This window comes from Panthera uncia (assembly GCF_023721935.1).
Source record: "Panthera uncia isolate 11264 chromosome D3 unlocalized genomic scaffold, Puncia_PCG_1.0 HiC_scaffold_8, whole genome shotgun sequence".
In the NCBI taxonomy this organism is placed as follows: Eukaryota; Metazoa; Chordata; class Mammalia; order Carnivora; family Felidae; genus Panthera; species Panthera uncia.
In genome coordinates, this window is record NW_026057586.1 from 69,647,608 (window position 1) to 69,674,307 (window position 26,700).

Here is a 26,700-nt window from a genome sequence, read left to right on the forward strand (position 1 = left end):
AAGACCCATCAGATTCAAACCAAAGGGAAACTCTAACAGTGGAGTTTGGGCCTGCCAGCTTCTGGACCCCTGAGATAAATCCAAACTCATTTTACCCCCTCTGCACTCTGAGGGACAGGGCTCAGAGCCACCTCCAGTGTGCAAGGCCCAGCCTACTCACCCATGGCCTCCCCGGGACACAAACATCTCATGGAAAGGGAACTGCCGGTGCAGGTCACGCTCAATCACATCTAGCCACTTGGGGTCCCCAGGGGACATGTCCAGCTCCTAGAAACAAGGTCAAGAGCATGTATTAGGAGTTAGGAATAGCTGCTGGAATATACAATTGTCCTGGGTACCGGAGGAGCCCCCTGCCAGGAGTAATGCCCACCCAATCCTATCATGAACTGGGCCCTCTTGAAGACAAGTCAGGAAGCTCAGGTAAGGAAGCCTGGGCAGAGGCAAAAAGGCAAGGAGGGAGGGCCCTAGAAACTCTGAGGGGTGATCCAGGAAGACCCATGTGGTCAAGTGTCTGTCATAGCTGTGGCTAGAAATAACCCCTAGACACTTTATTCAGGACTCACTCAAATACCTTATGTCACATCCTTAAGATGGAAGGCTACTATCAAAGCAATAGCTACCACCTGTCGCCACTGCTCTGAGCCACCCGTGGGCGTCACTGACTCTTTTCCTTAATCCCAAAAGTCCTACCATTATACTGTTCAACAGATAAGGAAACTGAAGGTCAAAGAAAAGTCACTTGCCCAAATCCTCATGGTTAGAAAAATGGTAGACCTGGGCCTGGAAGCCAGGTTGACTCAGAGCCGTTGATCCCAACTCCTCTGCTCTCTGTCTCCCTGTGCAAGTGGTGTCACCTATTCAGGGAAGGGTGTTTGTGTGTGGGTGTGGGTGTGAGAAAGAGACAGTGAGAGAGGGAAAGAGAGGGAGAGATCTGCATAGAGTGTTATGTGGAAGGATATGACATTTGTCAAACCATTAAACTCAGCCATCTCTGGGTGCTGGGGTTTCAACTAAGTTTTACTGTTTTCTTTGAACTTCTGTGAACATTTTGTCATGAGAACCATTTTAAAAAACAAAGTATTACACAAACAAAAATCATTTCCTCATCATTTGAAATGTCTATATTGTGATTTGCTAGTTAGTTACATGGATATGTATTATTTGTCAAAACTCACTGAACTGCACACTTAAGATCTGTGCATTTTACCCTCTGTAAATTCATGCCCCAACTTTAAAAAAAGAAAGAATATATCAATAAAAAGGAAACCCAGAGGGCTGAGCAGAGAAACAGATTAAGTACATGTTGCCTGCGGGGCTCGTGCAGCATTAGGGAAAGCCCCTGGGATGAGGGCCAGGTTCTCAGCAAACACACCAGTGGGCACAGACCCAGGCTTTGGCCTTGACTGGCAGGTGTCTTCATACAAGCTCCTTTCTCTCTTGTGCCCTCTCAGTGGGGGTGTCCCAATATTAAGCTAAAAACCCTAGGGTGCCAGGTAACTTGACATGAGAGAGTGAGTCTGAGAGAAAAAACTGATGGAATGTTCAAGGCTGGAAGGTGGAAGGAAGGGCGAGGTGCCTCCACAGAGGGCCCTTGAGCAGGCACAGAGTGAAGAAGTGGGTATACAACCTCTAGAGTCCCACATATTCTAAAGATGGGGGTCTGTGCATGTCCTATGAACTTCCCAAGTCAAGCCCAGGGCTGGATACTGTCTGAGCACAATGCAGGATTGCTTTTGTCAGAAAGTGGAGGAGGATCCTACAAATTCTCCCGAGGGCTCTGGTAAGGTAGGGACCCGAGACTCCAAAAAGTCAGTTCCTAGGATGTACTTGCCTGACACCTCAGCAGCCCAAAGCACTTGACCACACATGGATGGGTGAGAAAGAAAAAGGTATAGCTGAAGGACCTATGGGGAGAAAGGGCTCTGGGAATCAAAGGCAGGTGTGAGCCGCTGGCAACTCATGCCACTATTGCAGCCTCCAAGAGAGCCTGAAGGCACTGGCACCATCATGAGGTGAAGCCAGAGAAGAAAACCGGGTAAGGAAAGGACTTGCCTGCCCAATGAAGGAGGAAGAAGAGCAAGTGTGGGAGAAGACAGAACCACAAGAGGCTGCAGAACCTTCCCTGACAGCTGAGATTGGGGTCAACTACCTGGATCTTCAGGGGAACACAGGAATAGGTGCTGTTATGTGCTGCCACCAATAGCCTGTCACTGTACCCTTGCCTTTGGCTGTCTTGTCCACAGCAGCCAGAGGGAGCTTCTCAACCTTGCTCACTTCCTCCATGTCATCCACAGGCAAAGTCCTTCTAGGTGTGCTTGAAAACTACTGTTCCAGCCCCCAGGACTGCCTTGGGGACCCACTGCTCAGCTTCAGAGTATGTAGAAGGCCTTCCTGGGAAAAATCTACCTTTTCCCACAAGCAACTCTCAAGACTCCACAGAGGTGGCTGATTCCTCTCCAGACACACTATTCCCCACACACAAAATGCACACACATGCTCCATACTCTGCTATTCACACAACACGTGCTCACATTTGCTAACTATGGAACCAGGAGTCTGGCCAGGCCAACTAAGCTCTTGGCTCCTATGCCTGTGCTCTGGCAGCCAGAGGTAACCTTGGGGTGAGGTTCCCACCACTGAGTTTTTCCCTCCATCCAGGATGCAGCCTCCTGAAATGTAAGGGATGGGAGGAAGACACTGGGAGGTAGACTCTGGAGTCAAGAGGCTGCTCTAGTAGGACCTGGTATTGATGTTTGGTAGGACAGTCCAATCTGATTCAGAGCTGCCCTCAGCCAGACACTCCACCAAATCCCCCAGCCCCAGGGCCAAGTACTGTTAGTAAAAGGCTCTTACCCTCTTCAGGTCAACAGCAGAAACTCTAGGCTCCCCTGCCCCACCTACTCTTCTTAGGGAACAGGTTTGGCAAAACAGGAGTGTTTGCTGAAGCATGAAGTATGTCAACAAAAAGCTGGTAGCTGGCAGCTCTTTCTCACTGCCTGTCACCAGTCCCAAGAGGTTGGAAGAAACCCTGATGCCTATGGCCAGGTCTAGGAGGTAAGCAGGGGCAACCCCAGGGGAGCCAACTCCTGGAGAAGCTGCCCAGCCCAGGTGGGCCCTAAGAAGCCCATGAAAGAAGGAGTGTTCTTACTCTGGCAGTGATGGGGTAGGGAGCAGCAGGTGGGGAGGGGAAGGCATGCCTGCAGAGGACACCCTCTCTCACCACTGACTGGTTTCTAACCCTTAAGGATACTGGTTTGGCTATGCCACCCCTAAGGCTGACAACTAGCAGCACAGGTGAACTGTGTCTGGCCAGCTTGGATGAGGCAGGAGAAAAGAGTTGAGGATGGGAGGCTAAGATTACTGAAGGTCCTGTGGTCCTGAGGGCAGGCCTCCAAAAGCCCAGAGCACGGAGCCCAAGGAAGACAGGGAAGTGGTCTGAGTATCCCCTCCTGACAACCAAGAGCTGGGAGGTGGCCTGCTAACCCCAAGAAAACAAAACTGGGTGGTTGACAAAATAAAGAGCTGGAATGGAGGATGCAAAATCTGTCCATCCCACTGAAGCCTGCACAGTTGGAGCTTCAGATGGACAGAGCCCCCAGGAGTCACAGGTTGAATAGGCCTAGCCAATGGGGCATTTTATGGGTGGTCCTATTAACCAGCTCATATTGCTGAGGTCCAAGTGAGTACATGGAGGACTGCTGCCATGGGTAGGGCATCAAGAGACATGGAAGGGAGGGTAGGGTGAAGGAAGGGCCACTCACGTCAAACTTTCCAGGGTTCTGCTGTAGCTTCACCTTGCCTCCTGACAAGTACTGCCAAGCACGGCCCCGCAGAGAAGGTGGGATGCCCTTCTGGCACCGCAGACGGATCTGAAAGTCAAAAGGACTGTGCTTATACATCCACCCAGGCAGCTCCTCCAGAGGCTGTGTGCCAGTCCAGCTCCTCTATTGGTGTTTGGCGGGCTTTTAGTTAGCACACTGGGCAAGCTGTAAAGTGGAGAAAATAGGACTCCCCTCCTGCTGCTACTGTTGCTACAATGCATAGCCTAGGATGCTGGTGGGGGCCGGGGGGGTGGTGACAAGTAATGACTGTAATTAGATATGCTGCCACCAGGTGATGGCAGTCTCCATGTCCCCTGGTCCAGTGATAAAACAGGTTATTTCTGAGATCTACCACATAATTCTGAATCCCCATGACCATTTTCTGGACCAAAAATGGAACCATTCAAGTTGGAGGAGCCCCATGGGATATCACTAGGGAGGAATCTGCATGGTGCGGGGCACAGCTGCAGCTCAGGAAAGGGTGGCTTATGAGATGACCCAGACTGTGCCCAGAGACATGGCCTGGGCACTTTCACAGGGGTGTTTGTTTAAGTAGCCGTGTGGCCACCTAGAGTGGAAAGTCAGCAGAACTCAAGGGAGATGGGAACTGAGCAGAATGCCTCCATACTTGTTTTAGTCATGAATCCTCTCTCTTCTGCGCTCCTTGACCCTGAGCTCCCACAATTACCAGCCCAGCCCAAGTCAGAGGCAGCTTTCCTGGCTGCGAATCCTGATTCCAACCCTTGCTACAATGGCATGGGTCTTTCCTACTCATAGGAAAAGTCCCATAGACTGGGAGAGGTGAGGGAGAAAGTATCTGGAATAACTCATGACCCAGAGCTATGCTCAATTCTTATGCTTGCTGTCTTTAAAAGAAAAAGACTTCTGTGTCAAAATCCAGTTTGAAAAATCATCTTTTACGAATGGGAAAACTGAAGACAGAGTGGGAAAATATTAAGGTCACACCATGAGGAACCCACTACTTCCTATACCACACAGGCTAGGGGAATCCAGCCCCATAAGCTTTCCACTTCACTGGCCTCACAGAACTAGTTGGGAGATGAGCTCCACCTGGACTTTGGGACAGAATGAGACTGAGGGCAGCTGCTCTGATCATCCTCTTTGACCTCAAGGCCAATGGTCAAGGATGGTAAGACCAAAAGCAGAGGTACCAATCCTATAGAATGGAGGTGGGGGTACTGACCAATGACACTCCCCTCAACCCCTGCACTAAGCAGCCTGGTCTGGGACGGAGATGGGAGCTCAGGGCACTGGGAAGAGCAAGTGGATATGAGTTTGAGTCCAGTGCTGGATTCAACCAATCAAGTCTCATCAATAGTTAAAAACAGAATGGTAATACCCAGGATTCTATTAGAAGGTTGGGAAAATGCCTAGAATGGGGCTTGACACACAGTCTGTGTTTAATAAATGCCTTCCTTTCCACCCCTCCATCCCAGGAAGATGCCTGACACGGAAACCCCAGGGGCTCCTGCTCCCTTACCTGGAAACCCCCTCAAATAGTCCCGTTGGAATCTCTCAGAGGAGCACAGAAGGCCTAGCCTTCCTGATGATGAGCACAAACAAGAGAAAACTTTCCAAGGGTCAGAGAGTATCAAGAACCAGGAAGGAGACAGGCAGACAGGCAGGAGGCAATGGGGGAAGAGCAGAGTAGCTGGTCATGAGAGCTAAGCTGGAGCTTCTGGAACTGCTTGCAAAGGGGGGCAAGGAAGGGAGTGGAAGGGAACTGCCCCAGACTCTTGGAATAATAGTTTCCTGCTGTGTGGGATGAGAGTCTCCTTAAGGAGTCCACTTGGTCTGAGAAGGTTTTGGCAAAGGGATATAGTATGGCCTAGAGCCACAGGTCCTTTGGGCTCTCCCCAGGGCCAAGCTTAGCTGACCTAAGCCAGCTCCCACATCATCACAGCCCCCTGTCATAGTTGGCCTGCCACAGGGGAGCCCAGGAATACCTTCAGTTCATTAAGGCTCTCAAAAAGGCCCTGCCCTCATTCAGGCCAGAGCTGGGGAGGTGGGGATGGAGAACCAGGAGTATAGCCATCTTTTCCCACCCTGGCCTCTGGAATCCTCCTCAGCACAAAGGTGTTAGAGATGGCAATTTCTACCTGCCAGCCTTAGAGAGGAGGCAATGGTGGGGATCAGAAAAGAAAAAGCAAGAGAAAATGCTCAGCAAACAGAAAGCACAAGGGTTATTATTCTCTGACGACAGCTGAGTGAGGCCACACCCTGCCTGCTGAACTCTGGGAGAGCTAGGCCACAGTTTGAGCAGAGCCCTACAGGGGAAGACAGCATTCCAGCCACAGCCTTGCCTCCCTACAGGGCCTGGACCCCCTCCTGGGGACTCAGATTCTAAGTCCAGGAGAGGTGTTGGGTCTGGACCCACTTCCTGAAGCAGGTATTGTCCTTCCTGTGCCATGACTTCCTGACCAAGGGGAGAGCCCAAGCCTGTGCAGCCAGACAGGAAGAGATCCTAGGGCCAGTGTGACCACAGCTGAGGTGGCAGGAGCAGAGAGCAGTGGGCTAGGGCTTCTGGGTAGGATAGGGTATAGCCTCTTGTGGTGGCCCCTGCTGGACAAGGGGAGCTCTTGGCTTCCTAACCACAGTGCCAGGGAAGCAAAGGGAAAGAGGAAGTGGTACTGCCTGCTCTGCTGAAAGGATCTCCCCAAGGCTCCCTTCTGGAATCCCCCATTTGCAAGGGATACTGGGGCAAGAAGGATCCACCATCCCTGCTAGTCACTAATCACGAGATTGGAGAGGGATCTGAAGCTCAGGGTAAGAGCCTGAGGGGTAAGGAGGGAGGAAAATAGACTCCAGAGTCATGCATGACACAGTTGAGAAGAGCTGTCTTTAAAAAAAAATTTTTTTAAGAGAAATGTTAATAAGCAAAAAATGAATGCTCCAAAGCCTACAAAGAATAGCAAGAAAGAGCCTGGGCTAGGTGTGCCTCTTCTCCATAGGCACAAGGCTTTGCAGTCACCAACTGATGGGAGCCTCCCAACATGACTGTCATTTCCATTCAACCAGGGAAACTGAGGGTGAAGTGGCTCACACAAAGTTGCACAGCTAGCCACAGGCATGAAGAGGGGAAGGTAGTGGGGCTGGGCCCAAGCCCATATATGACTTTCAGGCCTGAGATTTCTGCTTGACCCTGCAGCCAGCTATGCCAGCCTAGACCAGACCAGCATGTCAGGTGATAAGAGCAGGACAGCAGGTTCACTCTGTGCAGTGGGAACTTATGCAGAGACACCCTGGCTATGAAGTTCTGGACAGGTCTCCACTAGGCCAAGGAGTAACTAGATCCTGCCCAGGTATCCAAGGGCACCAACACACACATTGTGCTAGGCTACGATGTTCCTATGGGGCAATAGAGCTAGTGTCTAAAGAAAGACCAATTAGAAGAGGGCCAGAGGGTACTTTCATTTTAATAAGACCATTAAACTGCGAGGTTACTTTTCTTTGGCCAGGAGGCAAGAGGGAACTCATCAAATTCATCTAGAGGGTGGTGATGAAGAATGAAGGTACTAAATGTAGATTGCCTGGGTGCAAATTTTGATTTTGTGTGTCATCCATAAAGTAGGGGTACTACTGCTACCAACCTCACTGAAGTGTTATAAGGACTACTCAAGTCAAGTGTCCAGCACACTGCAAATGTTCAACACATGTTAGCTATTATTAGTATTATAAAGTCCTCCCTGATAGGTAGTAAACGGCAGTAAGAACTTCTCCCAAAAGAGGGCTGGAGGAAAGCTACCTATAAGGGCTTTTGGCTAAGCCCTTTGAAGTGGCTTTGAAGTTTGACTCCAGGACAAAGTTCTAGGTGAGTCTGAAGCCATCTTGGAAGATCAAGTAAAGACTGGTCCCTGCCCTCCAGCCAGCTTCTGTTTCCTTTTCAGAGCTGGCAGACAGAGACACTTAAGGCTACTGGCAGTTGGAGAAGGCTACTGGCAGTTGGCTACTGCTCCTCTAAGCTGATACAGTTCCTCCTTCTTCCTTTTCTTCTCCAGGCTGCCAACTCCCAGCCCAAGGCCCAAGGCCAGGCCCCTCACCTTTTTGTGCTTCTTGGCCATCCATTTGTCCCAGTTGTTGAGCATGTCCAGCCACTTGGACTCCCTCTGCCTCAGCACCTCCAGGGGGACTTCCTCTACTCTGTGGAGCAAAGGGTAGGACCTGTCAGAAGTGCCAAAGGAAGCAAAGGTCCTGGCTTAAGCCCCAGCCACCAGCCTTGTCAGGCCTTCATTACTACCCATCTTCCATCCCTGCTGTTCCCTTCAGGGCTGCTAACTCTTGAACACACTTACACAGATGAGAGGGAACGCTGCCTCCTCCCTAGAAGGCACAGGCCAGAGAGACACCAGGTTAAGTGCCCACTCCCCCAATGTGTCAAGGGGCCAGGGGTCACTGTGCCTCTCTGGGGACAGAGGTCTCAGTGCGTGCATCTGTGCACCAAAGCAAAGCATTCCTGTCCTGGGTCTGTCTAGATAAATAAGCCTCTTAGGGGGCCTGCATGCAAGGTGTAGAGCTGGATCAAAACAAAACAAAACAAAACAGTCAAACAAGTACATAAATAGCATGCTCACCTCTTCATTCTAGCAAAACTAGTTATTCATAGTTTCCACAATTATGCCCTGGCCCTTTCCCACCTCTCAACCTTGCTCATGCCAGTGCCTTTGCTGGAAGGGACTCCAAGTTGTCTCTACCTATCAAAATCCTACACATGCTTCAAATCCTCATCATATCACTTGTATTTGTACATCTACTAACTGAGCAGCTATCACAGCTGTGCTAGCATTGTTCTAGGGCCAGGGCTTCTGGGCAGGCTGTGAGGAAACACTCCTTTGACTAGAACAAAGTCCTGGCCTTCATGGCACTGACATTCTACTGGACTCTGAATGCCCACTAGAGTCAGTGGCAGAAACACTGGGCATGGAGACCCACCCCAGGCAAGAAGATCAGCACCGGAGCAGCTGAGGCAGGTTGGGGCAGAATCCCTGGCTTAGCCAGAGAGTGCTTCATGTGAGTAGGCTTCCTCTAAAAAGTGACTTCCTGAGAATTCCTGAGTTCAAATAACTGAGGGGCAAAGAGGAGTGATTTACAGAGTGATTATTCTACATATGCTTTCTTATTTAGACTACAGAGCAATACTGATAGGAAAAAAATGAAAAATGTATGTGTACACCTCTGTACACACACATACATGCTCTCTTCTTTTTTTATTTTATTCTTTAAGTTTACTTATTTTGAGAGAGAGGGGCATGATGGGGGAGGGGCAGAGAGCAGGAGAGACAGAATCCCAAGCAGGCTCCCCACCATCAGTACAGAGCCTGATGCGGGGCTTGAACTCACAAACACGGACATCATGACCTGAGCCAAGATCAAGAGTTGGACGCTTGACTGACTATGCCACCCAGGTGCCCTACATACATGCTGTCTTTTTTTTTTTTTTTTTTTTTAAGTTTATTTATTTCTGACAGAGAGAGAGGGAGACACAGAATCTGAAGCAGGCTCCAGGCTCTGAGCTGTTAGCACAGAGCCCGATGCAGGGCTCAAACTCATGAACTGTGAGATCATGACCTGGGCCGAAGTCGGAGGCTTAACCGACTGAACCACTCAGGTGTCCCAAGCTCTCTTCTTAAAATCATTTTTAAAGTGGTAGATTTTGACTTTCTTATTTTTAACATTTTTTTTTCAATTAAAAAAAGTGCTTGATGTTATTTAGAGGTAAGATACCCAGGGAGGGTATCTTGCTCAGAGTCAAACAGCAAATCAGTGGAAAATCCCAGAATCCAAAGTTAGATCCTAGCCAAGAGCCTGCACTCAGTCCTGCCTGACCTCCCAGAAAAGAGTGCAGGGTCAGAAGCACTTAGGCAGCTGGGAGGAGGCCCTTAGGAACAGGACATAATGGGGCTAGGGCTTGGCCCAGGCCTTGATTCTCTAACGGAAGGAAATGCGCTGCTGTGACTTTTACTGGTTGGAAGAGCAGAGGGAGGGGCCTTGGCAGAGCAGAGGCCTCCCAGACACAAAAGGGCAGGTCTTCTTTATGCACTTTATTCTGGGGAATTGCACAGGCCTGAGAGCAGCTTTGGGGCTGAAGAGCTGAGGAGGAATGGCAGTCTAGGGCAAACTTAGCCCCCTCAACACACTGACAAAAGTCATTCTCCCCTTGAACTGCTGACTCTCTCCTCACCACCCAGAGGCAGAACCAGGGTGTGAGGACACTTCTTTCCTTTCCTTCCTCATGGGAGAAAACCAGAGACCACACCTTTAGATCAAATAAACTGACAGATGCATGTCTCCAGGCAACCCCTATACACCCAGGAAACGGAAACCAAAGGCCCAGACACCACAGGGCATGCTGCCTCCCACCACCTACAAAGCACTAGCTTATACAAGTCAGGGGACGAGGCTTCTGGTTAGCTAAATGAAAGGGGATGCCCACACTGTGTTAACAGGAAGTTTTGGCAGTTGTGGATGTGGATAATATTTGATCCAACCCCTCCACTGAGCAGATGAGAAAACTGAGGCTCAAAGAGGGCAAGGCTTTTGCCTGAGACTATGTTTCCAGTGAATTCCCATGTGATTAAATACATGCCCATTTGATACTTCAACCCTCCAGGTCTTTGTTGATAAGATCTGATTGCAGGGCCTCAGAGATACCCATTCTCCCAATTGCAGATACACAGGGGAACACATTCAAGTTCAGTGTTCCTTTAAATGATGTCAGATAACAGCTTTGGCAGTTTCAAAGCCCCAACATCAAACCTCAAACCGGAATTTCAATTGGTTACAAAACAAACGACCATATTTCCTGGATTCTACGATGCTACTGACTTTAAGCTATACCATTGATTTGGCAAGATCTTCTCAGAAACAAAAAACCCACCACTACTTGAAATGTACATGTTAACTGAAAGATCTGCTTTGACTTTTAAAACCTTAAACTGGGAAAACTTTGAGGAAATAGGGTCATTTGAGTAGCTTCTCCTCCAATAGTAGAGGAGTTTAAGCCACCTGGAGATGGTGAAAAGGAAGACCACTAGAGGTCTGGTTGTACCCAGAACTCACTACACCACATGCTCTCTAACTGCAGGTAGATTTCTCTCTATGCACAGGATGTGCTCCTGAAAAGTTGCAGGTTATCCTTTTTTTAAAACCAGAAAGTTCACATATCCTTTGGTCTAGTCAGTCAGGATCTTAAAAGGTATCTGATCAAGACTGCTGTCTGGTATAGGAATCCCTTCTACAACAGGTAAGCTGCTTGCCCTCTTCAGACCTCAATTTCACTACATGATTAGAATGATCTGCATTGTGAATTGATCCTCAAAGGAAGCCCAGAAATGAGCCATGAGATGAAGATAGAGTCAGGTGTGTCCCTGCAAATGGCATGATGGTGTAGAGGCTATCTGAGGTGGTTTCCTCCTGACAGTGGAGGGAGAGCATGAGCCAGTTTCTAGTGACAAGGAAGTTGACCAAATGGCCAGTTTAAGGGATCAAACGGCCCACTGGGAATGTTTCAGGTCTCAGAGCTTCACTCTCCCTTCAGAAAACCCCTCTTTCTTTCAGGTGGCTTGAGGGACTCTCTGCAATCAAAAGAGCCTAATGAGGAACAGTCTCTAGTGGCCCAATCTATGCTGGAATTCTGCCAGGGATGGGTCTCATTATCACCAGATGAAGCCACCCTATTGTTGAAATTTCTAGTGCTAAAACTTTCCTCCCCCGTAATGCCAAAACTTTCCTGGCACCATCTATCTATAATCTCAACACCCCCTTTTAAGGCTACACACATCTCAGCCAGATCAGTCTCATACCAGGCACACACATACTTATCCCTTGTCACCGACCCATCCTTACCTAGAATGCCCCTTCTTCTCCCCTCTCCAAGTCACAGCAACCCTTTCAGGGCCCAATATAACAATAAAAATCACAACTGCAACAATACCAGCAGCAATAGTAGTTACCATTTATACATCATTTTCTACTTACCGATTTCTTCCTAAAAGTGTTATATACATTTTTATCATGTACCTTTCATAATAACCCTACCATAATATCATTCTTTTAATTTTCCAGAAGTAGAATCCAAGACTTAGTAAAGTTAAGTGACTTACTTAAGGCCAAATAGCTGGAAGAGACAAAGCTGGGACTCAAATCCAGGCCTGCCTGACTCCATAGTCCATGCTCTTGACCCTTGTACTATAGCCCTCTGCTCCTATAGGTCAAGCACTCAGCCTCCATCCACATGGCCTCCACACTTGCTCAGATCTCATTAACTGTCCTCCAATCTGAAGACTTTTATCTTGACTTAGAATACCATTTCTCACAAGTTTTAAAACTGAGACCCACAATAAGAAACAAATTATATATTGAGATTTTATACACACACACACACACACACACACACACACACATAGCTGAAATACATTTTATGAAATAATTTACTTTTTTTAAGTTTATTTTTTTTATTTTGAGAGAGAGTGTGTGCATGTGCACACACATGTGGGAGAGGTGCAGAGAGAGTGAAAAAGAGAATCAATCCTAAGCAGTCTCTTTGCTCCCTCATTGGGCTTGGCACTCAGTCTCTAGAACCGTGAGATCAAGACCTGAGCCAAAAACAAGAGTTGGATGCTTAACTGACCGAGCCATCCAGGCATCCCATAATAATTTATTCTTACATGCACTCCAAAATTTTCAGTTTAGTTTTATATTATTCTATTTCTTCCTTTTTTTTTTTTTCTTTTTTTTTGAGAGAGAGAGAGGGCACAAGTGAGCAAGAGCAGAGTGAGAGAATCCCACAAGGGGCAGAGAGAGAGAGAAGTAGGGCTCACCTGAAGTGGGGCTTGTGTTCACCTGAAGTGGGGCTCGAGCTCACCCAATGTGGGGCTCAAGCTCACGAACCGTGACGTGAGATCATGACTTGAGCCTAAGTCAGATGCTTAATGACTGAGCCACCTAGGCGATACCCCCCCCTTTTTTTCTTTTAATGCTGTCCCAATCCCCTAAAATTAATTTCAGCAGTAATTCACTAATAAATCAAGACATGAAATTAACACTTCATTACACCTTGCTCATATTGCTTAGCACTGTCCCTCCCTAACTAGACTGGGTCTTGAACTTCTGTAACCCCCACCAAGCACCTCACAGGTATTCAACAGTGCCTGCCTGCTTTTCTCCATGACATCATTACTTTCATATGAATTGCCTTCAGGTCTACAAGCCACTGCTGCCTACAGCAATTTTATTTGTGCCCCTAATAGCTCAGTGAGGTGGAGCCCTCCTTAATTAATAGATGATTTACTATTTCCACTTGGTCCATGAGAGATTTGACCCAATCAGAGACGTTACATGACTTGGGCAACGTCACAAAGGTAATAAGTTAAGTGGCAGAACTAGGGCTTCCCCTCTGCTACAGTGACTCGTGTGCTGTTTTGGACTCCCCTGGGAAGACTATGAGGAAATCAGGCTATTCTCCAGATGCCACTGTGGGGATCTATCTCTAGTCCCCAAGCCCCTGAAGCCAGTCTATCCCCGTCAGTGTTCTGACTGCCCCAGTGAGCATCCTGCCCACTCCTAGTAATGCTCAGGGAAGCCAATATGCTGGATGGGCACAGGTTCCAAGCACAACCTCAGCTGGAGATGGCAAGCCTGGGCAATGTACTGTTTGCCAGCCACCCCTCCTGAGGGAGAGAGGCACAGAGGAGACAAAAGTGGGCAGCCAGGGGGGTGACTGAGCCCAGATTCTGTTGGGCTCTCAGGCTGAGCTAGGCTTAGCGGTGTTATGCCAGGCCATGGCCCAAGGCAGTAGTAACACTCTGCTGACCCTGTGCTCTGAAGGCTCCCAGTTACCTACTCTTTTCTCCAAACTCAGAACTGGAAGTTTCCAAGAACTCAGAGGAACAAGACCAGTTCCCAAGGCTATCAAGACCAAAGACTGGGGCTCTCTTTGCACTTGTCCTTCTAGCTGTCTGCCTTCTGCCCAAGCACACCTCAGCCCTTCTGGCTGGCAGTCAGCCAGGTATGGTGCCCATGCCCATGCCCCCTTTATCCGATGGTGGAAGATAAATCTTGGTCCCAAAGACCGAGTGCAACCTCCTCCTTCAAGCTTCACTCTTCAAAGAAGCCCAAATGAAGAGAAACACAGCCTAAGCAGAAAGCCCAAGGCACAGATCACAGGATTGTTCCTCATCTTAAGCACTGGAGGCCAGCTAGGTTATGGAGCGAGTGAACAGAGTGGAGATCTTGAGGCCAATCAACTTCCAGCTCCTCCACCTGGGAAACCATGGACAAAATACTTGTCCTCCCTAAGTCTTGACTTCTTCATCTTTAAGTGGGACTATAATACACACCTCAGATTTTACAGGGCTGAAACAAGCCTGATGAGTGGACAGAAAATGGTAGCTATTAGGTGACTGATATTTGCAGCTAACCTAGCACTTTCATATCCCGTTTGTCATCTGACTGGTCCACATATACAGCCACATACACATGCAGCAGGGCAGGATTATGCCCATTTAACTATGAAGCAATTAAGGTCCAGAGAGATTAAGTAATTTACTCAATGACACAAAGACTGTAACTCCTGGTTTCTGATCCCAGCTCTATCATTTTATAGCTGCCTGAAACAGGGCAGGCTGCTCCACTCCAAGCAGGTTCCCCACCTGTAATATGGGGGCACTGCCACCTCCTTAGAGGGCAGCGGTAAAGATCACACGAGGCAGTAAGAGCTGACACATTTCCAGCACTGGCCATGTAGTAGCTCTGCCAAGTACTACATATGCACACAATTCCCCAAGGAAGTAGCTTTTATTATCTCCATTTAATAGACAAGAAAACTAAAGCTCAGTATGGTTGAGTAATCTGCCCAAGGTTACACAGCTTGGAAGTGGAGGCTGCCACTTAAGCACTAAATTATCCAATAAATATAAAATGTCTCACCACCTGGCCTCAATACAATCTAAAGCCCTCAGTGCCTGTCACATTCTCTTTCCTCTTCTTTACTACCAATAGAGAACCACTACCCTCTGTGCTGAGAACGGCAGAAGTGAGCAACAAGGAAGTGTGGAAAATTGGGAAGTAGATGTCCAGAAAGAGCATAGCCAATGACAGATCCAGTGACAAGGCGGGGGGAGGGGGGGGTTCCCTTCTCCCAGAGCTGGAAAAAGTGAGGATAAACAAAAGGCTGACCTACTTTGCACACTGGGTAACAACCTCTGGAGTTCATTAACCTAAGAGTTGGTAAGGACTGCAAGTATAAATAGCTTTTATGCCAGCTCCATAATAACTGATGATAAGAAACTGGAATACAAGAGAGGGTGGGTTGGGAGGGTACAAATGGCTGACAGTCCAGGCTGGAAGGCCTGTGAAATCACCCAGGGGGTCTACTCCTCCTCAGAGAGCCAGCAAGGCCTATAGCCCAAACGGTAAGTGACTTGCCCAAGGCCATGCTGTGAGTCAGTGTGGAAAAGCAAGACGGTCTGCAGAAGCCTGGCACTCCCTCCTGCAGCCTGGCAGCCACTGGTTTAAGGGTAGGGCAATGTCCAGGCTCTCTGTCTGGGTGAGAGTCTGGCTTGCTTCACTCTCCCCAATTCCCAGTGCAAGCTAGTTCTGGGTCTGCTTTCCTTTCCCATAAGGAATTCCCTGGCTTTGCTCCTTCTAGCCCTGGGTCAGTGCACAATGGTAAACAGGTTCTCTCCACCCTTCACTGGCCTTGGGCCTCTGCCCAGCTCTCCACTCTGTTCAGCTCCACCCCTCTTGATGTCAGATGGAAGAAATGGTTCCTTTAGGCACCAACCTTGCTGGTTCCAAAAAGCAAGGAATCCCCACTCCCTCACCCAGCTAGGGAAAGGCACAGACCACAGCAGAAACCTCCAGGGCAGCTCTGACAACTGCAGAAAGGTATGGAGACTATTCTCAATAGAAGACTTCCCTTCCCCAAGCCTTCACCCTTAGCAGGCTGAGTAGTACTTGAAATTTCCCACTGGCAACTGGGTTTTCAGATCACAATCCCACTGTGGGCACCCAGGGGCCATCCTGACTCATGTATGGGCTCCTTAGCCATCCTTACCAAATTGCTAGATCTTACTGATAGATTTTACCAAATTAGTTTTGACTCACTGTTTATATAAGGACTTTCCTCTGCTCACATTCCTTCAAGGCTCCCTACTGCCCTCCTTGTCCAACAGAAACTTCAGGTCCTCCTATTTCCTCTAAACATCCCTCTTCTTTCCCCAGCCCTATCTCTAGGTGGCCCTCTCTCTGAACTGGCCTCCCTCACCCCTACCCCCACTCTAGTTCAGTCCCACTCATCTTCCAAGGCCTCATTCAGAACTCCCTCTCATGTCTACAAAGCCTTTCCTAACTACTCCAGGGACAAAACACAATCAGCCCCTCATTATATTCCATACACATTTCTCTAGAGCTTGTGTTCCAGGCCCTGAATCTACAAAGATGAATAAAATGCAGTCCTTGCCCTTGAAGAGGTCAATCTGGCAGAGGAGACAGATGGGTGAGTAGAAAACTAGCACACATAGAAGTGCTATCACAGAAGCATGTAGAAGGTGCTAAGAAACTGCAAGAAGCCCCCAGGGTGGTGCTAGTGGTTGGTGGGGGGTGGGGGTGGTGTTCAGAGAAAGCTTTTAAGAGGGGGCTGATTTTTGAGATGGTCTTTGAAGGGTGACAGGAAGTAGCCAGGGTGAGAAAGGGGAAAGGGGACACCAGCCAGAAGACCCAGTATGAGCAAGCACAAGTTAACAGAAAAGACCACGGCTTGTTTGGGGAATGTGAGCAGTCTAGTGGAGCAGGTACAGCTTCTCCACCCGAATATCCTATCTGCTCTGCTGAGGCAGCATTCCGTGAGAAGGTACACTCCTGGAGGGCTCTGCCCGTCTCATTCTCCACAGTGTGTTCTGGGCCTAGAACAGAGCTTGGTTTTGTTGGTGCCCAATAAATGTGTGTTGACAGAATCATTAGCTTTGTGACCTCGGGAACTCTGTGTTTCAGTTTTCTCCACATTGAGATGGGAATACTGTCCTCAACCTTGAGATCAGGTGGGTAAAACACAGAAAGTGCTTCATAAAGAACATTCCCTCTCTGGCCTGATACCAGCTCTGGATCTTCCTTGAAGCCCAGCACAGGGCTGAACAGATGTGCTTAATGACAGCCTTTTACAACATTATAATTCGAATATTCAATTAATGCAACTGAATGTCTGTTAGAGCACTTACCAGGCACTTGCTATGCAACAGACATGGTGCTCAGCACTTAACTTACATTATTTCATTTAATCTTGACAACAGGCCCATGAAATAGGTCCTCTAATTATCACCACCTCCCCTTCCACAGATGAAGAAACAGGTTTTCAGTAAGCCAGTAACTATCTAAGGTCTAGGGTGAGCAGAAGACAGCCCTGGGAGATGAATCCAGACCCTGTTCTTCTTCTGCTCTGTCACTCAACTCCAGCACAGAGTGCTAACCACTAGGCAGGGTTCATACCAGCCTTGATCCCAGGGAACTTGGAGCTTTGTGGACTCAGAGCCATAAACTGTGTGGTGTTTGGCAAGTCACTTTACCTCTCTGAAATTTGGTATCTGCTTCTGTGAAATGGAGATTATGATGAACTGTATCTCACAGAATTAAATGGGGGCAGTGTCAGTAAAAGCCTGGTCCACCATTCAGGCTCCTCTGTGAACCGGCATTACCATGTGACTATGCTGGGAGGGTGGAGGAGGTCACCCTGAAGCAGGACAGGAAGCTCAGGATCAAAGTCTACAAGAAGCACAGAAGGAGGGTGGTAGTAATTATGAAGCAAATTCTGATTTCTTCCCCAAGTAACTGCCACTACCCAGGAAGGCTGAGGTCCCAGGCAGCACTATGGTTACATGCTTTGAGGTGAATCTTTCAGGAGACCCACCTTTACTCTCACTTCTGCTTGATCTTCACAGTCCAAAGAGAAGGAAGATGAGGCCCTCTGAGTCAGGGTCACCTGAGGACTCTGTTCCAAATGACTCAAAGAGGAACTGATGGGGGGATTCCCAGTCTGCCCTGGCATGCCAGAATGCTCCAGACCACAAGCTGAGTGGGACTGGCTCCTCTGCCCACCACTCCCAAGGGTGGTGGGCAGAGCACATAAATCTGGATCTTCACACCCATATTGCCTTGCTGTCTCACCATTATGCCAAAGGCTTGAAGTAAACCTCAGAGGATAATTCACACTCGAATTATAAGAGCCACCCTGTACCTTTATTTTGTGACAGACACTGTGCTGGGTGTTTTACCAACATTAGCTCTCTTAATCCTCATAACACCCCTCTCTCCCAGTGTCAACACGGCCTATTTACCTTAGAGAGGTCACATGACCAGAAAGTGACAAGAGCCAGGACTTGAAGTCAGGTCTGCCTGTGTCTTAAACCCATGGGTCAAATTTAGGTTCTCCCTTTTTGTGAAACCAATACAGAGAGGTAAGGGAAAAGAAGCAGCATCCTCCAAAAGTGGATGGTTGGAAAGGATCGTTTCTGGACATACAGAGTCTAGGGCCCAGAGTGCACTCAGAAGGAACAAGAGCTCTCCACACTATGTTTCTGGACCCCCTCACTAGCCAGCTGTTCCTGCCTTGTCTTGGGGTACATATGAGGGGCTGTGTGTGGAGATCTGGGACAAGAAGTGCTCCATTCATCACAACAATTCAAACAACTTGAGAGGGCTACTAGGAGAAGCACAAACACTTGGGGCTGAACTGAAGTTCTAAAGCTGAGACAGGGAGGGGCCAGAGAGGCCACACAGTAGCCACCAGCTTTGGTAAGATAGAAAACTGGAAAAAAGCAGTCCTGAGTCCCAGACCCAATTCCATTACTTGCTCAGCTTTGGTTTCCTTGGCTGTAAACGGGAAAATAAAACTTAGCCTACCGATTTCCCATTGCTCCTATAAGGACTACTGTAAGGCAATGGGAATGAAAGCACTTTGCAGACTAAAGAGCTAAACAAATCAAAGCATCCTTTGATTTGATTATACTCCCTAAGACATGAGGGCCACTGGTCCTACACACAAAGAGAGGTCCTCCCACAAGAAGAACAGAGCATGCTGAAAGAACTGGCTTCTGTGGGCTGTGCCATAACGACCCCTTGCACTTGCGTGATACCTCATAAAAAACTTCTCAAAGCACTTTTCATATACTCCAAGGTCAGTCTCAGAATATTAGAAGTGAAAGAGCTTTTCAATATCATCCCATTAAAACTGCCTTAGTTTAGGGGTACCTGGGGGGCTCAGCTAGTTAAACGTCCGACTTCAGCTCAGGCCACGGTCTCACGGTTTCGTGAGTTCAAGCCCAGCATCAGGCTCTCTGCTGTCATCCCACACCCACTTCAGATCCTCTGTCTCCCTCTCTTTCTGCCCCTTCCCAGCTAATGTGCGTGCATGCATGTGCTCTCTCTCAAAAATAAACATAAAAAAAAAAAAAAACTACCTTAGTTTATATGTAGGGAAAACTGAGGCTTAGAAAGATTAAGCAAATTTCTCAAGGTCACACAGCTAGCTAGGGATCCACGAGGCCCAGGACTCAGGTCTCCTGACCCCTGTACAGTAGTCTTTGTTTATACTATGCTCATAATCCACTTATCTCATTTGATCCTCACAATCCTTTTGTACACAGGCCATGCCTTTAACTACCTACTGAACGTCTCACTTCCCTGCTAAGCTGTAAGCCCCGGGAGGGCAGGACCAGATCTGCATCCCCTGAGCCTAGCACGCAGCTGTACACATAGTAAGTGCTGGGTGAGAAACAGGGAGCATCAGTCCCATGATCAAGTGAGGGGATGTGCCTAAGTCATATACCATAACGGTCTGAGGTAGAGCCAGCATTAGTGCCTTGACTCCTGTGCCTCATTCAGAGCCTTTTCCGCCTACTAGCCTAAACCTATATTTCCAGCCAGAATCTTTAATCTCTGAGAAATGGCTGGTGATGTCCCTAAGTGCTAAGGGGTTCACATTCTCATAGGTACTGGACTTATTTCCACCTGTCCCATCTGAGGAACCACCTCCAGGAACAGAATAAAGACATGAGGTTGAGGTCAAGCCAGCCCTGGCTGCCATCTGCCTCCCCTTGATCAGTTTATCTATGCCCAAACCCCCAAACCTACCTTCTCCAGCTGCGCACTACCCTAAGGCTGGTTTTCTATGCCCTTAGGCCTTACTCCTCTCTCCTTAGAGAGGAGTCTGGCTCTCCTTGCCATCCAGTATGTTTACTGGGCAGAGAACACAAAGCTCAGTACCACTCACCCCACCCCCTCCCAACCAGGCCAGCTAACCCGCTCTCCCACTGGAGAGAGACAAAGAACCCCTTGATGTGTCCTGGGCATGCCAGCCATGCCAGGCACCTTGGGGAGCCCAGGGCTGTGACAAAGCAGAGTTAGCAGCAGCCCACTGTCCACTTCACAGGAAGGCCACAGATGGCCTTCCCTCCCTGTGGCCAGAAGGCCCCAGGATGGGTTCTGTGAGAGACTAGGGCCTCTTCAGCTTATCCTGAGACTTCCCAATTCCCCATCAGTCCACACAGCCTGCCAGGCACCAAGCCCTACTGATTTGCTGGCCTCTTCATCCTCACAGCTCCAGACATCTTCCAGGCCTCTCCATAGCCCTTTTGGGCTGTCCTGAGCTCTCTCAACTGGTCTCGCTGCCTGTGGTCCAGTTCTTCCCTATGCCATCTTCCACACCAGCACCAGACTGACTTTGATGAAACACAGGAGGCCTCAGTCTGACATTCAAGGCTAGGCATGGTCTTCCCAACCTACTTTCCTAGCCTCCCCTTGCTTCACATCCACCTCCTGCCTTCTGCTCTTCTTGTCACCTCTCTTCTTGGTATACCACGTTTCTTAAACAGCTGGATTTTGGTGGGGAGGGGAGGGGGTCTTGTACATAGGTCCCCTCCCACCCAGTGAAATGCCCTTCCTTGCTACTTCTGAGGCCTGGATCAAAAGTCACTTCTTCCTGGGCTCCTATAGATGGAGCTGGCTATCTCTTCCTATATATTCCAGAGCGACCACACACCTCAATTATGGCCTTTATTGCTCAACATTGTAATGATTTATTTGTGGTTCTATTTTCCAACAAGTCTATGAACCTCTTGAGGGCAATAAGACAAAGATGCCTTGTTCAGTTCTGAATCCTTTGTTCCAATCACAGGGGCTGACAGAGTAGGTGCTCAATAAATGTTTGGTAAATAAGCTCACTACTAAGGTGGATAAGCTGGCAAAAGTAAGCCTTGGCTTTCTCTCCCAGACTCCTGAGTCTGCTGCTTACTTCCCTACCTGAGGAGCAGTAAAGAGCTAAGCTGTGACAGCCTCTTAGGAGCTATACAGGGCATGAAACAGAGTAGGTGGGATGAAGAAGGGAAAAAGAAAGGTGAGATATATAAAGCCAAAGTTGGCAGCTACCCTGAAATCCTGGATAGGAGGCTTCTAAGCAGGTGAAGCATCAGGAGCTTTGGTTTGCCAGTGGGGAGGACAGGACAGCTTTCCCTCTGCCAGAGAGGTTCCTTGGGCCCTGGATAGCAGATTTGTCAGGGGCAGACAAAGCAGCTAAAGGAGGCCTCCTCCCCCTCAGCTGTGCTGCCTGCAGGTTAAAGTGATCAACTAGGGCACTGACAATGAGTGGATGATGGCTGGGTTCTGCTCTGGTGGGCAATGTCTCCTAGCCTGGAGGCTCAATTGGCTTGGAGTCAGGAAGAGAATGGGCACTGACATATAGGGTAGCAGTGGGCTGAGTATCAGAAGATCTGGGATTCCTCCTTAATTTGGCTCCATTGTTAACTAACTGCAAGGCTGCTCCAAGCCTCAGATTCCTCACCTGTATGGGGAGCATAATCCCTGCCTAATCTACAAAGAAACAAAGGCACAGACTGGATATCAAAGTCAGATGACCATTAAGCAGTATTTTGGGGTCAAGAGCAATGCAGTGTGGACTCTGGCCTATGGGAGGACTAGACCAGGCCAGTCTGGTCATGCTTTCAGGGCCTCCCCAAGGATCTTTCTCACTGGGTCTTTCTGTGATTTGGCTGGCTATGGACTTAAGCTGTACTGAGACTCACACTGCCCTCCACACCAGGTTGGAAAGGTAGCCAAGTTCCTGCTAACTCCTGCTCTGGGTGTGGGGGCCTCTGGGACTAGTGAGCACCTGTCATCTGCCTGCTGCCACATTAGCAAGGCTTAGTCACTGGATTTAGCATTGAGAAACAGGTTCTAGTCCTAGTTCTGCCATTTACCAGCTGGCAAACCTTGGGCACTTTCTTCTCAGATCTTTGGTGTGTTCATCTATAGAATGGGGATAACTATCTCTCTCCGGGGAAAGTGAGGGTGCACCACTGGTTAGAGTTCACTCCTCCCCGCAGGAGAATGGACCTCACTGACACTCATCATCATATCTAGAGATACAAGTAGAAAATGAAAAGACAGGACCACTAGCCACTCCAGTCTTAAAAAGAAGCAAGAACAGGGGTACCTGGCTGGTTCAGTCACAAGAGCATGCAACTCTCTTGCATGACCACAAGAGCATGATCTCGGGGTCATGAGTTCAAGCCCCATGTTAGGTGTAGAGATTACTAAAAATAAATAAATAAATAAACATTTAATAAAAGGAGCAAGAACATTCATTGAGCACCTACTGTACTGTGTGCCAGGCTCTTTTCAAACATCAGCTCATTTAAACCTCACCAACATCCTGCAAAATCAGTATTATCACAACCATTTCACAGTGAGAAACTAAGACTTAGTCAAGTGAAGCAACATGTCCAAAGTCACACAGACAGCCAGACTCCAGAGTTTGTGTGAAGAGGGAACACAGAGCATCTTCTTTCCCCCACCTCAGTGTAAACAGATTGGGTGGCTGGACCAGAGCCAGGCCTCACTGGTCCTCTGGAGGTCCTGTTTCAAACCCAGATGCTAGGAGGACAAAACATCAAGCAGGTCCCACTGCTTTATCTCTTTCCCACAGCTTAGGATTTCCTAGCAGGCGGACATGCAGGCACCTTCCCAGGGCAGCAGCTGGTGCGCTGGCCTTCCCCTTCACCAAGTCAAGTCTTGTCTGAGGCCCTAGAACACCCACAGGGCCACCAAACCGGATTTTCCTTTGAAGCTGGAAAGAGAAGGAGGAGAGAAAATGGAGGGCCTGTGGTCTAGTCCACATGTACAGCCGCCTCCTTCCAGATGGACCACCCAGGGACCACTCCATTGCCAGTTCCATGCTCTCCTGGGAACCATAATAGCTCAAGAAAAGAGGATGCTCTGAGCTTACAAGCTGGAGAAGGTGGTGGGAAGGCAGGGAGACAGGCTCTGGCCTGCCAGGAGGGCCCTGGCCCTACCCCAACAAAAACTGGCACAAACCAAACTATAGGGATGCCAATTAAGCCAGTTCTACGATTTCCAAAGCCACAGGGCTGCCATAGTTGGCTAGGAGTAGTGGAGAACCCAGGGGACAGGAGACCTGAATCAGCCGAAGACAATACTACTGTTCCAGATGTTTCTCTCTGGACCCAGCTCAGATCCCTCTCTCCCCTAGCAGGAAGCCAACACCCACGGGATCCCAGAAAGCATAGCTCCTCACCTCATCTGGCCTGCAGCACTGAGCAGACTGAAGCTGGGTGGGAAGCTCCAGCCTAAGGAAGCCAGTCCTGGCAATTACATGGGAAAAGTAGAAGGAGGTTGGGAACCCATCTCTCTCAGGCCATCTCCCTTGGGCCAGGAGACCTAGTATCCAACTGGTATCCTTCTTTTCCTTCATGACCCCCCTCCCCTATGCTGCAGAAGGGACTTCCCCGTATAGATCTGCTCTTCCTACCCCAAGGTGATAGGAACGGTAACATCACTCTTCCTACCCCTCCCCTCTAAGGACACTTCTTTTTCCTCCTCTGGTCCTTCCTGGGCTTCAACAACCAGCTCAACTCCCAACCAAGCCAAAAGAACTAATGCTATCAGCTCCTCTGTCTGTGTCCATGCCTCCCACAGGGCTCTTTGCTGGTTTGGTTGCTTTCTTGTCTTTCCTCACTGGCTTCTGCTCACGTGTAGGCGAGGACTATCACAGGCTCACCAAAGGTGCCTCATAGAGTAGGCTCAAAAGACAGATGAGGTGAAGAAGTAGAAAAGGCTCAGGGCTGGGAATCAGGAGTTCTGGGTTCAATTTCTGGCTTTGATCTTAACAGACTGAAGAGGTGAGGCTAATCAGTTCTCTCAGATTTCAGTTTACCTATCTGTATGATGATTGCCATCTCTAAGGTCACTTTCAGCTCTCTGACTTGAAATGTCTGTCAGTTAATGTCATTCAGTAAGTAAATACTAGTTGACCATTTACTTCTTTGCAGGCCTGAATAGAAAAAGGTGAATAAACCTGGCCCCAGCCCTAAAGTTGATAGTCTAATGAACTGGTAATGACAACACACTCTTACCCTTGCTGGGCAGGACTTGTTAGCCTCCTACACTACTGAGCTAAGCCAGGGAAAGTGAGGGCAGGCAGGTTTCTGCTAAGAACCTTCTGTTCTACCTACCTGGCACCTGGTTTCCTGCTGGGACCACAGGCTGTATTAATGGATGGTGAAAGCAGTGGAAACTATCCTGACCTAGGAGTCAGAAACCCTGGGTTCAAGTCCTGGTTCTGCCAACTAATATGCTGTGTGTTCTTAAGTAAGTGATTCTCCTCTCTGGGCTTTGGTTTCCTTATCTGTAAAAGCAAGGGCTAATAAGCTCAGTCAATCTCTTAAGATCCCTTCCAGTTCCAACAGTCTATGATTTTATGATCTACTCATGCCAAGCACCTAACAGTCACCTAAGCAGGGTAGCCTCTGATCTGCTTTCTTCCCTACCCCCAAGCCCCTGGTAACTGCCAAACTGACCATCTTGAGACAACCTTTGGTCCAGGGTGGCTGAAATGGACCTTTAATCTAGAGCCAGAGTTCCTGCCCTCTCCACTGCAGCCATCAGTGCTAATGTTTCACACTCTGGGATAACACATGGACTCCTAGCCCTTAACCACGAGATTAGCTTTAGGGCAATCACCCTGATACTTTCCATAACTTCCCCTCTTATGGCTTTGGGCAGGGACTTACTTTTGGCTTCCTTGGAACCACATTATAAACTCAGCAGGGAACAGTCAAAACTTTCAGACACCAGAGATTTTAGGTTGACCAAGGGGGTCAAGAAAGTGAGGCAGGGAGAGAGAAAGGAGCCTGGGACCCCACCTCAGTCCCAGTTCTATAAACACCAGTGAGGTAGAGGGCATCTGCAAAGTCTGGGTTTGTGGTTGGAGTGTGGGGAAGACAGATGTCTGGCTGTCTGGTGGGGGAATACAGCCAAAGGGAGGTGCTCCCACTGAGGCGTCTCTCTGTTAAAAAATACCAGAGGTACGCCCTCATTTTTCTCATCAATTCTCAGACCCTTAGAAGGAAAAGAAAGGAAACTAACATATTCTGGGCCACTACTTGGGTCAGGCACAGTGCTAGGCACCTTCATATACCTGATTTCATTTAATCCCCATAGTAATCTTGGGAGTACATGTGACTGCTGCCCTTTATGGTGAGCAAACAGGCTCAGAGATTCAGGATCTTGCCCAAGGTCACACAGCTAGCAAGTGTGATTTTTTTCCTAAGTCTGTTCTTTTCCCACTATATCACTGCTGTGTACCCCGATATCTGGTTAACTGTCTGGTAAGAATGTAGCAGGAATTCTTATCTCTTAGAACTCACAGGCAAATTTGAGGTCCTTCTTCCAAGAACCCACAAATGCAACTGGGAACTCCATTCCCACTTCTCAAGATCCCATCCCTCTCAGGGCCCTGATCCCTAGTGATTCAAAAATTGATCCCTCAATTCAAAAAATATACTCACAGGCTAATCCCTGGGGAGCTGTGACAAAGCATCATAGCAAGATGAAGCATCAGAATAAAGGGTGATCTCTGGGGTCCTGCACTGGACAAGGTTTAGCCTGCTGTGAGCAAGTGGGGAGAGGCTGGAGGACACAGTCCAGTGGGTAAGAGAGAGCTCTCCTTAGAGGAGGGGGCTATATTTCTCCAAAGGAGAAGGAGGCCTGGTGAATTTGAAACTGGGAGAAATCCGGAAGTGGCCTTTATGGGGCCGCTTGTATGGGGTGGGGTTCTTAACAGATGGTCAAGGCACTTTCATTAGTCATAAGAGAGGCTGGAAGAGGCTTGGACAGTCACAACTGGTCAGAGAAGGGGAGAAAGGACCATGTGGAGTAGGATCTTGGCTGAGTCTTGTGGGGCCCCCACAGGTAATTGTGTGAGGCCCTCTGTTGAAGGGGAGGCACACCAGGAGGAAGGCTTGTCAATTCTGTGCAGAACACTGGTCTCATGTGACAGGACAGCTGGAATGGGAGTGGGGTCTGGAGTCCGTCCTTCTCAGAGGGTTCTGTGGGGCAGTGCGGCTGCCCAGTTACCCAGCTTGGAGGGAAGGTGCTGCTTCACTGCCTTGCATATCTCTGCCTGCCAGCTGGGTCCTGGAGGCTCTGGGGGTGGGGGACCAGAGTGTGCTACCAGCAGGGACCCTGCTGTCTCCATGACTGCCCCCTCAAGAGTTTGGGAGGAGGTGTGTGTTTCCACAGCATACACAAAGACAGCCAACAGTCTGTCCTGGAGGTGAGGCACTGTCACCCTGTGGGTACCAAGAAGGGGGAGTGTCTGCCCACCTGTTGCCAGTGAGGAGAAATTGGCCTCTGAAGGGTGGGGAGAGCACTCTCTGACCCTTCCCTGAAGGGAAGGGACTATCTGCCCCAGGGTGGGACTGTCTGGGAGGGAGATGACCAATGTCAGTCCAGTCCACCCAGGAGCCTGTGTGTCTTGAGGTAAGGGGTCAGTCTGTCCTGGAGTGGAATGAGGGCA

At 48.9% G+C, this 26,700-nt stretch overlaps 1 protein-coding gene across 1 annotated transcript in view; it reads right to left on the reverse strand.

The window, feature by feature from the left end:
* TBC1D10A (TBC1 domain family member 10A) overlaps positions 1-26,700 on the reverse strand; it is a 37,322-nt gene that overhangs the window by 3,415 nt on the left and 7,207 nt on the right. Inside the window, exons 2-4 of the mRNA XM_049619847.1 lie at positions 7,883-7,982; positions 3,762-3,869; positions 161-267 (exon numbers count right to left, since the gene is read on the reverse strand). Of these exons, the coding sequence (XP_049475804.1) occupies positions 161-267; positions 3,762-3,869; positions 7,883-7,982 (315 nt within the window). The remainder of the gene's footprint in view (positions 1-160; positions 268-3,761; positions 3,870-7,882; positions 7,983-26,700) is intronic.